Source organism: Amphibalanus amphitrite, unplaced genomic scaffold (genome assembly GCF_019059575.1).
Source record: "Amphibalanus amphitrite isolate SeventyFive unplaced genomic scaffold, NRLGWU_Aamphi_draft 001108F_arrow, whole genome shotgun sequence".
Taxonomy (NCBI): Eukaryota; Metazoa; Arthropoda; class Thecostraca; order Balanomorpha; family Balanidae; genus Amphibalanus; species Amphibalanus amphitrite.
In genome coordinates, this window is record NW_024882602.1 from 131,857 (window position 1) to 146,528 (window position 14,672).

Genomic DNA, 14,672 nt, shown 5'->3' on the forward strand with positions numbered 1-14,672 from the left:
GGCACTCACAACATCGAGAAATGCCTTAAATCAGAAATATTGAATTTCAAAATTGCAGCATTTTGATTCAGAGGGGCTAATGCATAGGAATACCCCTCTGAATGTGTGACGTCAGCGCAGATATCTAACGTTTTTTAAATGTTTGAAAAACGTTTTGTAGCACGCGGTGGTATATGCTGCTTTGCGCGCAACAAGTGCCGCACTTTCAGCTGTCAAACTATTGGTTCCAAATAAAGTCGCTAGGAACAGCGGAGATCCCAAAAAGTAAACAAAAGTAAAAGTCTAATATCTTGAAAACCGGTGAATATTTTTCGGTGAAATTTGGTAGATATTCGTTTTCGCTCTTTCTGAACCGAGCGACATCACTTTCATGCCAATTCATAAACTTTTTTGAAGGTGGGAGGGTCCCTTTAAGCGGCGTCCCACACGCCGCCCGACACCGATAAGCTCTTGACCAGATGGCGAGGGTGATTTCCCGGCTACATTCCGTCTCGTGACCGGCGTCGTGATGCTTGCGGGCTTGGGAAGCGTCCAGTCGTATCGTCCCCCAAAAATGGGTGAAAGGGGCACCCCGGCAAAAGCGGGACTTTCTCAGCAAAAGTGGAGCGCCCGAGGCAGAAGTGGGGCACCTCCAACGTAGGTTGGGATCGTCAAGCATAAGACTGGCGCCCCAGCGGAGGAGAGGCGCCCCCAGTAGAAATGAGGCACCTCAAGCATGGGTTCGCCCAGTAGAAGAGCGTCCTCAGTAGAACACGGGCGACTCCAGCAGAAAGGGGCGCCTCACCAGAAGAGGGGTGCCCTAGCAGAAGAAGGACACCCCAGCAGAAAGGGGGCGCCCCACCAGAAGAGGGATGCCTCCAGCAGATAAGGAGCCCCCTCACCACAAGAAGGGCTCCCCAGCAGAAAGGGGGCACCCCACCAGAAGAGGGATGCTTCCAGAAGAAGAGAGGAACTCCAATATAAATGGGGCACCTCAAGCAAAAGTTGGGCTCGTCCAGCTGTGTGCTGTAGTGGGGCGCCCCCAGAAGAAGAGCGCTCCCAGCAGAAAGGAGCGCCACACCAGAAAGGGGCGCCCTACCGGGAGAGGGATGCCTAAAAAAGAGAGGCGCCCCAATACAAAAGGGGCACCTGGAGCAAAAGTTGGGCTCGTCCAGCAGCAGTGGGATCGGGGGCGCCCCAGCAGAGGTGGTGGGACGCCTTTAGCAAAAATAGGGCATACCCGGCAAGGGAAATGTCAGACTCCAGCAGAAAAGTGAAACCCCAGCAGCCCATCAGAAGTGAGTCTCGCCGAGCAGAATGAGGGGTGACAGCAGGAGAGAGGGAGAGGCGACCCCAGCAGTAGAAGGGCGCCCAATGAAAAAGGTGATTCCAGTAAAAGTGGGTCTCGCCAGTCGCCGAGCATAAAAAGGGCACCCCAATTCTATAAGAGGTTGGAATAAAAAAAGTAAAATGCAATTCGTTATAAATTCAATTGATTGATTGATATTCGTGCAAACGAATTCAATGTTATTTCATAATACCCAACTTTGTAGGGGAGAGTACCCTAATTGCGCCCGCGAGATAAATGCGCCCTCCCAAGCTCCAGAAAAATTGGCACACCAAAGTACCTAGTGGTGGTTGCAAAAGTTGCCCACCTCGATCATACTTCCTTTTCCGGTGGAACCTTGGCAGCGGTAGGGTACCATGAGCTTAAGTAACGATTTTGTTTAAATGTTGAGGTTTCTTAGCGAAAAAGCATTTTTAAAGCTGTAGAATAAGGTTTAGTGATTGTTTGGACAAATGTACTAGGTACCTACTGATTTTTCGGACAAATGGTTAATTTTGAATGATTTGAGCACCTCAATGCAAGAGATTGTGGCTGCGGTGAATAGGGACGCCATGTTTTGTCGCACCACTACGTTTTTCCAAATGCGACCGGGGTAAATGCGCCACCCGGGATAGTGTTTATGAAATGGGTAATATTAATAATAATGGCTAATATTCGAAAGGCTTAGGCATATCACAAAACCACAAGCAATTTGAGGTCACAGTGCACTTCTAATAAAGTTTCTAAAAAACAGATAGTAAATTAATGATATTCATGACACATCATACAACACATTATCTACTCATCACTTATCTTTACAGCCCATAGCTAATGCATGTATTTGCGGTGGGCGCATTTGAATTCAATTGCGCCATGATGTGGGCGCATTTATCGAAGGTATTCGACAATTGCGCCCTTTGCAACACTTTCTAAAATGACCGTGTCTGGCTAATGAGTTGAAGTATGCGATAAATTAGTGTCTAAAAAATGTAGGAAAAAGGTTTCTAAATATAATGTGAAAAAAGGCTAGCCTGTGCTGTCTTTGTATTCCAAGCTGAAGCCATTTTCGCTTAACGTGGCGCAATATGGCCACTCTCCCCTACCATTGGACTCATATGCATCCATAGGCGTCGCCAGAGATTTTTGGTTGGGGGAGGACAAAATCCAATTTGGTCTTTAATCGTGCCTTTCAATAGTCATTACACGTTTTATATGTCATTCGACGCGCCATGGCGCGAGGAATGCAATGGTGATGCAGTTTTTCCTCTAGCTATGAAATGTAGTATTTTTTTTAGGATTTCCTGGGCAAAATCAGTTACGTCAGTTAAAAACGCATTACCCGTTACGTTAGTTTAGCAGGGTAGAGCCTATTAATGGGAAGGATACAATGGGTCTGTAGGGCCCCCTCCCCCTCCCTCCCTCGGACGGGTCCGTGCAGATGATCCCAAACCTTATCCAGAAAAAAGAGTTGCAAATGATCCAGGGAATCGGTTCGCCCTTCTAAAAATCCATATTCTAGCATGCTCAGTTTCCGTGATGGATTTATCGGTGCCTTCGACTCGAATCCGACCCCGGCTTCCAAAACCGACTTCGACTCCGGTCAGAGCTGTCGACTCCGACCGACTCCGACCTCCGGCCTCGCAGCCCTGTTCAGAGGCACACGTGGCCCCTCTATGATAAGGCCCGTGTAGGTCTTCATAGGCCTGTCGTAAGGATGGTCGTCAAAGTCGAAAGGGCCCTCAGAGACTACCATGGGTCCGCCCCTTGCACACCGATGGACCCTCAGAAGCCAATATGGGGCTGTTGAGACCGGCGGAGGCCCTTAAAAGGACTGCCAAAGTGGCTCTCAAAGATTTGCGCACGAGCCTTCAGAATCAGCGGTGGAAGATCTTAGTGGTGTTCATAAGTGCCGGCCTGAAGGTCCTCAGAGGTCAGTTTGGGTCCCTCGGAAGCTAGCGTGGGATCCCTTCTTAGAGTTCAATGGGACTTTTTAGGAGCCTACGCACGGCCCTCGTTAGCCCTGTGGCACTTTAACGGCACTTGAACATGTCACAGAACTTTGGCCAGAGTCGGAAAAGACCCCAACCCAACCCCAAATTTTTCGAGCTAGGTCTTGACACTAAAATTTCGTGTCAGCGTGCTAGACTGGTGAAACCCGAGTGTAAAATTCAGCTAACATCAGCTAAGACATGGATTGAATCGAAGTTTTGATATGCTCGAATCTGGAGTCGAAGTCCTGAATGTTTTGGCGACTCTCACTCCGACTCTGGCTGGGACTCTCGACTCCAACCGATTCTGACTTTACAGCCATTCATGAAAACTACCCCCATTTTTTGCCGAACCCAAAATCTCATCGGATCTGCATCGATCTCAGGGGGAGCCCGGTCGGGGGCTGGGGGGGGGGGGGGGCAAGCTGCCCCGCTTGTCCCCCCATGGCGACGCTAATGTATAATGTATGCACCATCTATGCACCTTGGAAGCGCCCCTATCCTCATTGAAGGTCGCCCCCATCACCAAGTGCACCCCCATCTCAAAAGCAAAAGTTACACCCCTGCTCGGGAGGCTTGCAGCCATGGCATTTGGAGATCTTTATTACTTTTGCATCACAGAGGCTTGCTTCTATTTACAGGTGACGACACAGAACGAGTCTATTGTGATGCCTTGATTACAATTTTTCCCTACGCAACCAAAAAATCCCGGCACCGAGAAAATAAAGAGCGCTCTCGCTGTTTCGGTAATTTTCAATGTGTAGTAATGTCATCCAGGTCATCAGCGGTGTCGCAGGCTCCGGCTTGCCTCTATTATGAATCTGCAGCATGTGTGCAAAATGTTATTCAACAAAGCGTCCATGGGTGCACTGTATGGAACTGCAAGTTCCCTGTGCACGAGAAGCGTAGCGATCCATGATGAGAATGAGATATGTGTTAAAATAGTCATTGCCAAAAAGATAAGAGAGTCAGAGCACTAGCCACTAGGCAAAAGACAACAAACACAATATGTGGCGTGCTCTACAAGACTGGTCTATATGTCGATCTTCTATGCGTCAATTTACTCCATCAATCCATTATGCTCTCTATAGGGTATGCTGCCGTGTTCCCTAGCAGGAGACTGTCCACTCCACCTAATCTCACCTAAAGTGACGCATCACACCTGCCCCACCAGACGTCACGTTTCACGTGGGCTCTATCTGCGGCGGTGCCGTCACGTCACGTGTCAACTGTCACCTGACAGCGGCCGGTCAGCACGTGACGGACACGGGGTGTGACAGTCCGGAGGTTCGGACATGTCGGGTGCCGGTGACTGGCCGCCCACGGTCCGACACAAACCACGGCGCGGTAACGGCAGATCGGGGAGGGGGACAGGGACAGCCTGACAGGGGAGACTATCGTGTCTTGCCAGAAAGGCGACTTCGAAAACGAAGGAACTTCTGTTAGCCCCGGGTATACAGCGCGACCGTCATGCCGGCGTTTTGAAAAAGTCTCTGCTGCTCAACTGCTCCCTGTAGCGAGGTTGGTTCGTCCCCACGTGTTGCTTTTTCAGCGACGCTGAGTGGGGACATCCTAGATCACGACCGGGCAGAAACGGCGGCCAATGGTGCGTGAAATTAGATCGGTGTCGCGGGGTGACCCTGCAGCTGGGACGGGCCCGCCTCCCCGGCTGGGTCGTGCCTGTCCTCCCCTCCCATCTGAGGGGGGCGGCTCGGCCAGAGCCGGCGGAGCGGGACTGCCCCCAGTCTGGGTCTGCAGGCCAGTGTCCGGCGCGCCGGCCCCAGCCCACTCCGTCAGCGCCCGGGGAGGGGAGGGGAGGGGCGCAGGGTGACAGGTCAGCAGTGCACGTGCAGCGCTGCACTCGGCAGCCCGTCACAGCCGACAGTCACGCCGTCACTCTCTGTGACGCCGCGTCACGACACGGCAGACAGAGAGCGACGCTGACTCGCTGATGGATGAAATCATACCCCGGAGACGGAACATGACTCGAGCTGCAGCAAGCTGGCCTCCCAGACAAAGTTCTCATTCAACCGTATCTCGATCGACCGTCTACGCATATTTCTGTGTGGGAATATGAACAGGTATTACAGCCCGTGGTATTACTCAGTCAGAGTTCAACCAAAGGCCCAGGGTATACTGCAAGCAGTGTTCTGCAGTAGCATCCGTTTCAAATTCGCTCCATTTCAGCTTCAGTTCACTCCTAATCCAGCTCCAGTTCAAACATATCTCAGCTTCAATGGATAAACATCGTCGCCCCCGTCCCACCCAGTCTAACCATCATACCATCATCACATCCCAGCCGAGGCGGGCGCGATCGGGCGCCGTGCCGCTCTGTCCTGTAGCCGCCGATATATAGGGTTACCAGCTCGGTTTCCGCCGATAACCCGCGTCATCAGCGCCACTCGGCCCACCGGACACCGCCGCTTGGATCCCGGCCGGGAGTCGCCGCTCGGTCGGAGCGCGCCGCCGCTGGTTTTCTGGTCGGCTGGAGGTGTTTCTCAGAGAGCTGTGGGACGGGACTGACTTCCCGACCGATTGTCAGCTCAGCAGCGGCCGGGCTCAAACGGTGGACGGCTCAGGAGCCCGGTGATCGACTGGGGGCAGAGGCTGCATCGGCCGTAGGCGAGACGACTCCGATACAATGGCCGCTTCGGTGACAGAAGGATATGCCGTGCAAAGGTCCCACACTGACTTCTGAGGCAGGTCGTAGCAGAGGCTTAGACCACGAACGCTGTAGTCATCAATGATTCTTCTACATTGTGCGGCGTCAATGATCAGTGATTAACTACGTCTATTAGAGCCAGCATCTGACAAGATTCCAGAGCGATATCTTATCTACAACTCAGTGAGCTGCATCTGAGCGAGAATCTGGCCAGATCACAGGGCAGGCGGCCTCTGGTCCGTGAACTATAACTGAGCTATGTGAGCTGTGCCTAACAGTAAGTCGACCGCACCTCCGGCAACTCACGATAGTCCGTGACTTCGTAGAACTTGAGCCGTATCTAACTCAAGTGAGCTGTATCAGAGCCACCATCTGGCCAAATATCAGGACAACTCTTCCGCAGCTCCGTGAGCTAAATCTACACTAAGGGTGCAGTTTCGGCTCTTAGCGTGCTTCATCGGAGCCAGTATCTGACCAGCTCCCCGGCGGTCTCTGGCCCGTGCCCCGTGGCTCCGCCATCATTTATCCGTCGGCCGGCCACTCGAGGAGAGCTCGGGGCGGCCGCTCGGATGGTGCCGACGACACCGGCGGGACCGGGCCGTGAGTGTCGACCGCGGTCCACGCCCCTCCCAGCTGCGCCACAGCTCAGAGCTCTCTGCGAGCTACGACCGCGGAGCTACCCGGCTTACTCGGCCCTCCCTGTCAACGTCCAATCCATCACAGCTCAGCCCTCTACGAGCTCCGAAGGGGTGGGTTGGGGGGGGGGGGGGACCCCGCCTCACTCGGTCAACCCGTGTCACACCCTGGCTTTGCCGCAGCTATAGCTTCACTCTGCTTTCCGACCTGGCCATCTACCACAAGTCCCCTACTGATGCTAAAACACAAGACAATTTCAACTTCCAATGCATTAATATTTTATAAATGTCGTTTGAACAAGATCGCAGTAGGAAGATGTTAAAGCTCTGCTTCAGATCGCCCAGCTGAGGCTATCGCAGAACGCAGGCACCGAGCGCTGTGGGCTGGCAGGGAACAGCGCTCCAGAGCCACCGTTTGATGTGGGTTTATAGCGGGGACCGCCGGGACGGGTCGTTCGGTCACAGGTCCCACCACGCCAGAGCGGTCGGCAGTTTCCGTCATCAGATCCGAGCGGGCCGCCGCGCCGCCGGCACCGGATATACCCCGGCCATGGCTGGTCAGGGCCGGTGCGACAGCCGACATGTGATGAGGTGAGCATTAGGATCGGATGTAGGTGAGCGTTAGGGTCAAATGGGGGACAGTAAGCATTGTGATCGGATGGGGGGCGAGCAACAAGGTGAGATGGACTAGTCTCGAGTAATGTCATAAATTGGGTGGAGTTAGGTGCCATGACAGAGCCTGGAATGCCAGAAATATCTACGATATGTAATAGTTATTAGATGACAAAGACTGGTTTAGGAAGGACAGATGGACGGTAGAATAAGTGCCCAGCATAAATGAGGAGTAAGGGGAGATAGATATATGTTCAAGTGGAAGGAAACATATGAAAAAGGTAGCACAAGCCGGCGACCAAGGTGCGACCAAAGTGAAAACGCCGTATAGAGCACAGCAGAGCAGCCCGACTCGGAGCGGACGAGGTACAGTCCACAGCAGAAGTAATGTGTGGTTTCAGTCATGGGTATGTTCTGCTTCTGAAGCCTAGGAACGATTAGCCAGACTGCAACGAGACTTTAAATGTAGCTTACATGCATCTTCACCCTTGCAGCTACAACTTTATCTATTGACGTCTTCTTTTCCATCAGTTCGCATTTAAAAATCGTCGGTCAAAGCCATCCGTTGAGATTGGTAAAACCACACATTACTTTAGCGGTGGGCTGTACGTTTACCCAGAACGCGGCGGGACACGGCGAATCCACAGCGGGCCACGGCAGGCCGCCAGGGCCGGTCACGCCATCGTCACCGTCAGCAGGGACGGGAAGCTCTACCGCGTATTTACAAATTGCAACCGAGCTCCGCCGTGGGGTAAGGTGGGCAGGGGTTTTCGCACTACGGCTGCGGTTGAACTACCGTCTGTGGTAGAAACTTCAGGACGATGCACGGTCTTGCCGAATACCAGATTAGCGCGAATTTAATCAAAAACCCGACTTTCGATAAACTGTTCTTTATACCTATCAATGGGTAGGAAATTGTGTGAAGTTATCGGATAGAACCTTATTTTTAAGCCACTTTGCCATTTGAGGACTTATATCCCTGCCGAAAGTAGACCCACGCTCCGGTTCCTGAAATCGGGCTATGGTACTGATAAATATGTCCAGTTTTTAATGTAAATTTTACGGAAGTTTCGGGAAGATATATGAGAAAATAGCATATCACCGGATAGCACAATTCATCATGAAGCTGTTTCTACTATTATGGTAGCTTTTCAATGAATGGTTTTTGAGTTTAATGAGTTAGAATAGGAGCCCTGCATGTGTATCGTTCTCACGATAGTATTTCATAAAGAAGTTGAAAAATGTCAAAATGGATAAAAATGGATATGACGAATAGGGCATGGCTGAACTCTCCGCACCTTTCTGAACATAAGCGACCAAGTTTCAGCTGCCAGTTTTTGCCTATTTGCCGTTGATTCAGCTTTGAACATGTCTAGTCGGCCGCCCGGCGTGACCTGACCAAGGTCGGGGCCGGCGCGGCCGGACAGGCTCCAGCCTAATAAACTATCTCAAGCACACGAAATCGTTATTTCATGCACTTCTTGCAAGGTACGATGCTTCACTTTTGCATTGTTGGCCTTACGTGACGTCATTTATGACGTCACTAGGGTAATTATAGTTTTTCGTCAATAACTCCCGATCAAATTGAGCTAGCGAGTCGGGAAATCCACCAATGGACTTCGGAAGACCTGCCGAACCGAATGATATGCTACATGACCTCCTTCGACCAGCTTCGTGATCTGGGGGCTCTGACCTGACCTTGACCCGAGGTCAACACCTTAAGTTTACTTCAGCCGAAGAAAAAGTATACCATTCGACGCATCTAAGCAAGGCGAACACAATGATGCCAAAATTGAGGCTCTGCGGCATTTTTTCGCGAAGTTATTAACAAAAAACGAATCCGTACTTTGGGGCACTTGACCTGACCTCAGAGGACACAGGTTAACCTGAGACCTTAAAATCGGATACCAGTCGCTGTGTCTCGTAACGGCGCACACGCTCGTCTTTTTCCGCGAGGCTCTAGCTCCAGCAGGGGCGAAACAGCGACGGGGGTCGTATTCGCCCCCCCCCCTTTCGGCCGGCGCGTATTTTGAAAATCAAATAGGTCCGGCGAGGGGTGAGTGTCAGTTTTGGAACCAGGGAACCATTTTCAGTGGATTCGAGCGGCGCTGGGATTAAATTCGCGCTAAACTGGTGTTCGGCCACACTGTGCGATGGCGCGTTTCATACGAAATCTGGCGCAATGTTTGTTTGCTTCTGTACTTGTACTGTTATTTGCTGTGAATTCTTGAAGTGGGAGTGTTTCAATAACAATTTATGGATTATTTGAGTTTCTTTATATAAACATAATACTGATATGATCAATTACTTAGTTTGGGAAGTGATACACATTTTGTAGAGATTTGTCTGGCAAATGGTGTAACAAACCTCAAGCCTATCATGATCTGAAGCTGTTATAGGTAACATCAAAATTGCTTCAATGTTACCTTGTACCTTGTTGGAAAGACTGGAGCATGGTTCAAGATGATGCGTAAAAATTCAAGATTTGTGCGAAAGCTTGTGACTGAAGAACGAAAACAGTTTGATATGATGGCTCAATCAAACGTGGAAATGGACGACAAAAGTAGAGTTTCAACATTCCAGCATGTGAGAATAACTTCAGAAATTCATAGTTCTTGTAGTATTGCATTATTCTTATGTACAGTTAATAGGTTTTGTTAGGGTATTTCAAATTCATTGTGTCAGTTGTGAGTTGAGACATAGATGGATTGCGGAAAGTTTTTTAGAATCATTGTATGGTACCTAGCTAGGTACCAACTTGTTTGGTAAAAAGGTATGTGCTGAATTCCATGAGAAGGTTTTTTATGATTTAATATATGGTCGTTGTTGTACCTACAAAAATGCAAGCTTACTAGCAACTAGTTTCTGAATCAAATCGAAAGTACCTATTTGCCATGAATGTAAATATGTACCTGCAAAGTATGTCAATAAATTTGTGTGATGTTGACCAGAGAGTTTTATCATCTGGGCATTTATGTCGCTTCCTACATTAGGTGTTAAGCATAGTAATTACGGATGAACTTTGTGCCAATATCTTCAATGCACATTGCACAATGTATTAGCATGTCTACAACCCTCACTGATCCTGCTATAGCTATAGGCATTTGGCACCAGCTTGACCAAGGGCATGAACTTCACAGTTGTACAACCTTTTGTTTTGTCATGTACCACCAGTCATTTTTTTGTGCACCAGTCACTTTTTTGTGCACCAGTCACTTTTTTGTGCACATAGCAGTGCACACAACAATGTGCAGAGGGCCTACACAAAAACAACATGATTAGTGTGCACTATGCACAGCATTGTACCCTGATTATTTGAATATTTTGACCACTCAACAGTCAACAGTCAGGAGATAATTATTTAATATCACATTTGTTATACATCACTTGTCAAACAATAGCATGATGACACACATTTTGACAAGCATTCATGGTAGTATTCCAATAAGTTGGACAGTCACCTCCCTGGGCGTCATTTTTCCGGGAAGGTACCTCTGCAGTGTTGTGGTAGGCTAGGTTGAATTGGGTTAAGTTAGGCGAAGTAAGGTGGTTAGGACCAGGTCAGACCGTAAGGCCTGGTCAGGTTGATTTTAATCTTTCACTCTAATTTGACATAGATACCTATTCCCTATGTTTTTGCTCCAGCCTGAATTTCATTAGGTAATGAGTTAATTTTGCTTTGTTTTTATCTGTCTTGTTTTGTGTTTTTGTCCCTTATATTTTGCCCCATAGGCAAGGGTGGATCTTTTCCAGGAAAGGTGGTGGAGCATGATTGGAGGCGCTCAACCAGACGGCATAGGAGGGCACGATTTCTGAACGCGCACTGATGCCTGATTCAAGCCACGCTGTCTTCATGCGGGGCGGCGCGCTACTTAAAAGTCCCTAAAAGAACGGGAAATGATGCCGATAGAACCTTCAATCATTCTGGGCTAACGCTTATGACTTGGAAAATGTCGCGATCCCAATTCAATCGAAAACCTGTGGGCTCTTGTTCAGCAGGAGGTGTATGAAGAGCCACCCGCCATAACCCTATTCCTGGCGGGGGGGCCTCAGGAGCCCCCCCCCCCTGAGGTTTTTTGGTTATTTCTCCCAAACGCGTTGAGCTAGGAAGCTCAAATTTTCTGACTTTTCCTAAAAGGCTTCTACGCAACATGTCTGAACATTTTGAGTTGATCTGACCTCAGGTCAGGTCACCAGAGGCGGTTTGGTGACCCTACCTCAGAAAAGTTTGCAATCACGCCAGAGCTAGAGTTTTTGACCGATCAATTTCTTCTCTTCAGGCTTTAGTTAGGGTACCAGTATGTGCAATTTGTATATCTCGGAATTTTGATATCGGTGACCTAAGGTCAGGTCAGTTTCGCGACCTCCCCATTATAAGTCAATGGGGGAAAAATCAACTCCCTGTTTTTACCACTAAAACGGGTCGGAATGGCCCCATATACCATACATGACTTCATATACGATCAACCTTCACTACCTTGAGGTCTGTTTTGCTGTTGGGCAGCTGTGAGGTCATGTGACGTCATCAAAGGTCACCAAAGGTTTTTGGCCAATAACTCCGTACAGGAACAAGATACAGACGCATGGATGGTCTCATTGTGTTCAGCTCGTCAAGACGCATCGAATGATATACATGATGACCTCGAGGTCACGTGACCTGAGGTCAACCTTTGACCTTGACCTTTCGAGGTCAACATATATATCATTCGATGCGGATTGACGAGAGGATCACGATGATGCCCTTAGTTTGTTCCTATCTTGACTAATTCGAAAGTTATTCGAGAAAAACTCTCTCCATATCTAGCGCCGCCATTTTGACTTTTTCGACCCCTGTGACGTCATCTTTGACCTGACCTGAAAATGACCTTAGTAAAAATTGTAGACCTTGTCCATGCGTATCCGATGCCGTTTACCGCTTGTCGCTATCTTGCTTCGTTCTCGAGATGTCAGGGGGGGGCCGAATCGGCCCCCCCCCGCCAGTTTCTTGTCCCGGCGGAGCCCGCCAGGAATAGGGATAAGCACTGCTCAACCGCAGGCACAGGTTTAGACGGCGTTGGTCCGCATCAAAGCCAGTGTGCTGGAGAATTCATTGGCTGAAATGCTCCAGAACGTTCACCACTGTGTTTTTATGAAAGGTGGCTACAAGCTCAGTTAAAAGAAAAAGTACCAGATTGTTTTGCTTTTTAATTACAGCGGGAAGAAAGGTGTCCGGATAATTTCGTTACACCCCCTGTAATGTTCAAATCCTTCTCCTATAATTGGGACAACACAAGAGCCCGTTGGAGGGAGGCCTGAATAAAAAATAGTTGCTAAATTCGAAATCAGCTCCAAAAACTAGCCTAGAAACATGTAAAACTCGAAAAAGGAACCGAGGTCATCAAAGGTCATTGAGCTGACCTGACCTTCAGGTAACCTTGACACCCACCCTAATGCATGGGACCAGCATCATATCACATGTTTCAACGCTTGAAACCACGTGAAGACTGCAACCGCGCGGCTAATGCGATCCGACATACGCCGAATCGCGATTCGGGCCAAACATGGTCTCGAGAAATAGGTCACAGGTCAAAGGTCATTTAGGTCAGGGTCATGAAATTTCCAGGGTAGGTGTAAAATTGATAAAATCGGGGGCATTGAAATTTTCGTCGCGATCGGACGGTTTTTACACGAGTTACTCACGAAAAACCGATAAAGCGCACCCAAAAAGGCAGAAATATGCACATGCTATATCCTATACTGCAAAAAAAAGTGCATCATTTTTTAACGTCGCCGACAAATTGTAATTACCCTAAGCTCAGGCAGATGTATGGTAGAAAATGCCCCAAGTGAAATACACTACGGCGGAAATAAAATACCCTACGGCGGAGCTCGGTTGCAATTTGTAAATACGCAGCTCTACCGGGGCACCATCGATCGCCGACCGCGCCGTCCTACGGCTTCGGGGTCGGCGCGGCACGGCGGCGGCCGGCACCTTTTTGCCCCGGGCAGCCGGCTGGCCGTGCGACTGACCGGGCGGGGTGTGGGTCTGACCGGGCGCCCGGTGCGCGCGGAGGCCTCTCCACGGCCCGCTGCCGGCGGAAGGGGGCCGTTCCGGTGCGCCGGACGGTCGGTTCCGGTGGCAGCCCGGTGTGTCGGTCGGGCGGTGCCGGCCGGCTGACCACACCCGGCCCACGGTCACCGACCGGCGCCGCCGCTCACACCGACCTCCGAGGGGCACGGCATGCTCCTGGGCCGTCCGATACAGCCTCATACCGGGGCCAAAGTTGGGCAGAGATAATATTATAGTAAGGCATAGGTAGAAGGATTTGAAGAACAATAGAGCATACTCGAGAAACGGGTTTCCAGTCCCACGCTGTAGTTGTCTTATCAAACAGTCACGATCACCAATCATTACATTATCACAAGGCGGGACAGAACGGCAGCGCATGCCTATGAAATGACTGACAGATTGTCAGACAGAAGCGGGCCCAGCGGCCGTGCCGGCGGGTTCCGAGGGCCGCGCGCCGGTGCGTGTGCGGAGGGAGGGGGCCCGAGCGGGGCGCCCGTCTCCGAACCCTCTAATCAGTGTCTGTGCGGCTTCCCGGCGGGGTGGCGGGGGTCGATCGCGGTCGGGGGCCGCACGGAAAAACGCCACCGGCTCGCCGGTGCCGGCGGCGGCCGCCAGCTGAGCGTCGCTGCATTCCCGCCCGGTGATCAATACGGCCGCGGCGCTCACCTGGGACCGCCGGCGGCCGGCGGACGGCCCGCCCGGCGCCCGGGCAGCGCGTACACTCACCTCCTCGTCTCCTGTGGGACTCATCACCACGTCCAGGCCGGGGCTCAGACACGAGTCCATGGTGGCGGCGGCGCGGGCGGCGGTGCAGTGCGGTGCGGCGCGTGGTGGTCCGGTCGGCGCGGCGCACCACTAACGTCTGACGGAGCGGCCGGCGCGCCGCCGTGCTCGGCGCAGCACGGCGGCGGCGGGCGCGGATCCGGCCGCACCGCCGCACCGCCGCCGACGGACGGTCCATCGACCGACCGACGGCAGTGGCACCGACACACCGGAGCCCGCCGGCCGCAGGTCCGCACCGTAACCAGGCTCGACGGCTCTGCAACATTGCGTCCCAGCGGTCAGTCGATTACAATTGTATGTCGGCTTCAATCGTCGGCGTCTTGGAGGGAAATAACGAGGCACGTCGGTTCCGCTGGCCAGTGACGGCCACTGCGAACGGAACTATGCATCGGTTTGGGGTATGGAACAAGATTCCCGAGGAATGTTCTCAGCAATTTGATAAAACTCATCGAAGCAATGCAAATTTTGGGTGCCCTATTATCTCATTCCTCTAGCAAACTTTCGAGTACCATGGGCAGTGGCTGAAATGCAGCAATAGCTTGACAGAAATATTACCCAAATATTTTAGCACAAGCCGACGGCGGCATTCAATGGAGTTAGCTACGATCACTTAACAACTGTGGATTCATAAAAAAGA

The 14,672-nt window shown here is 51.0% G+C and overlaps 1 protein-coding gene across 2 annotated transcripts in view; it reads right to left on the bottom strand.

Annotated features, from left to right (window-relative positions):
• The window catches only part of LOC122370200 (protein couch potato-like), a 33,269-nt gene extending 18,976 nt beyond the window's left edge, over positions 1 to 14,293 (bottom strand). The window contains exon 1 of one of the 2 annotated variants that reach the window (XM_043345593.1): positions 13,979 to 14,293. In XM_043345593.1, the coding sequence (XP_043201528.1) occupies positions 13,979 to 14,038 (60 nt within the window). In that variant the 5' untranslated portion in view covers positions 14,039 to 14,293. The remainder of the gene's footprint in view (positions 1 to 13,978) is intronic. The other variant, XM_043345592.1, reaches the window with a different exon arrangement.
• Positions 14,294 to 14,672: the final 379 nt, after the last annotated feature.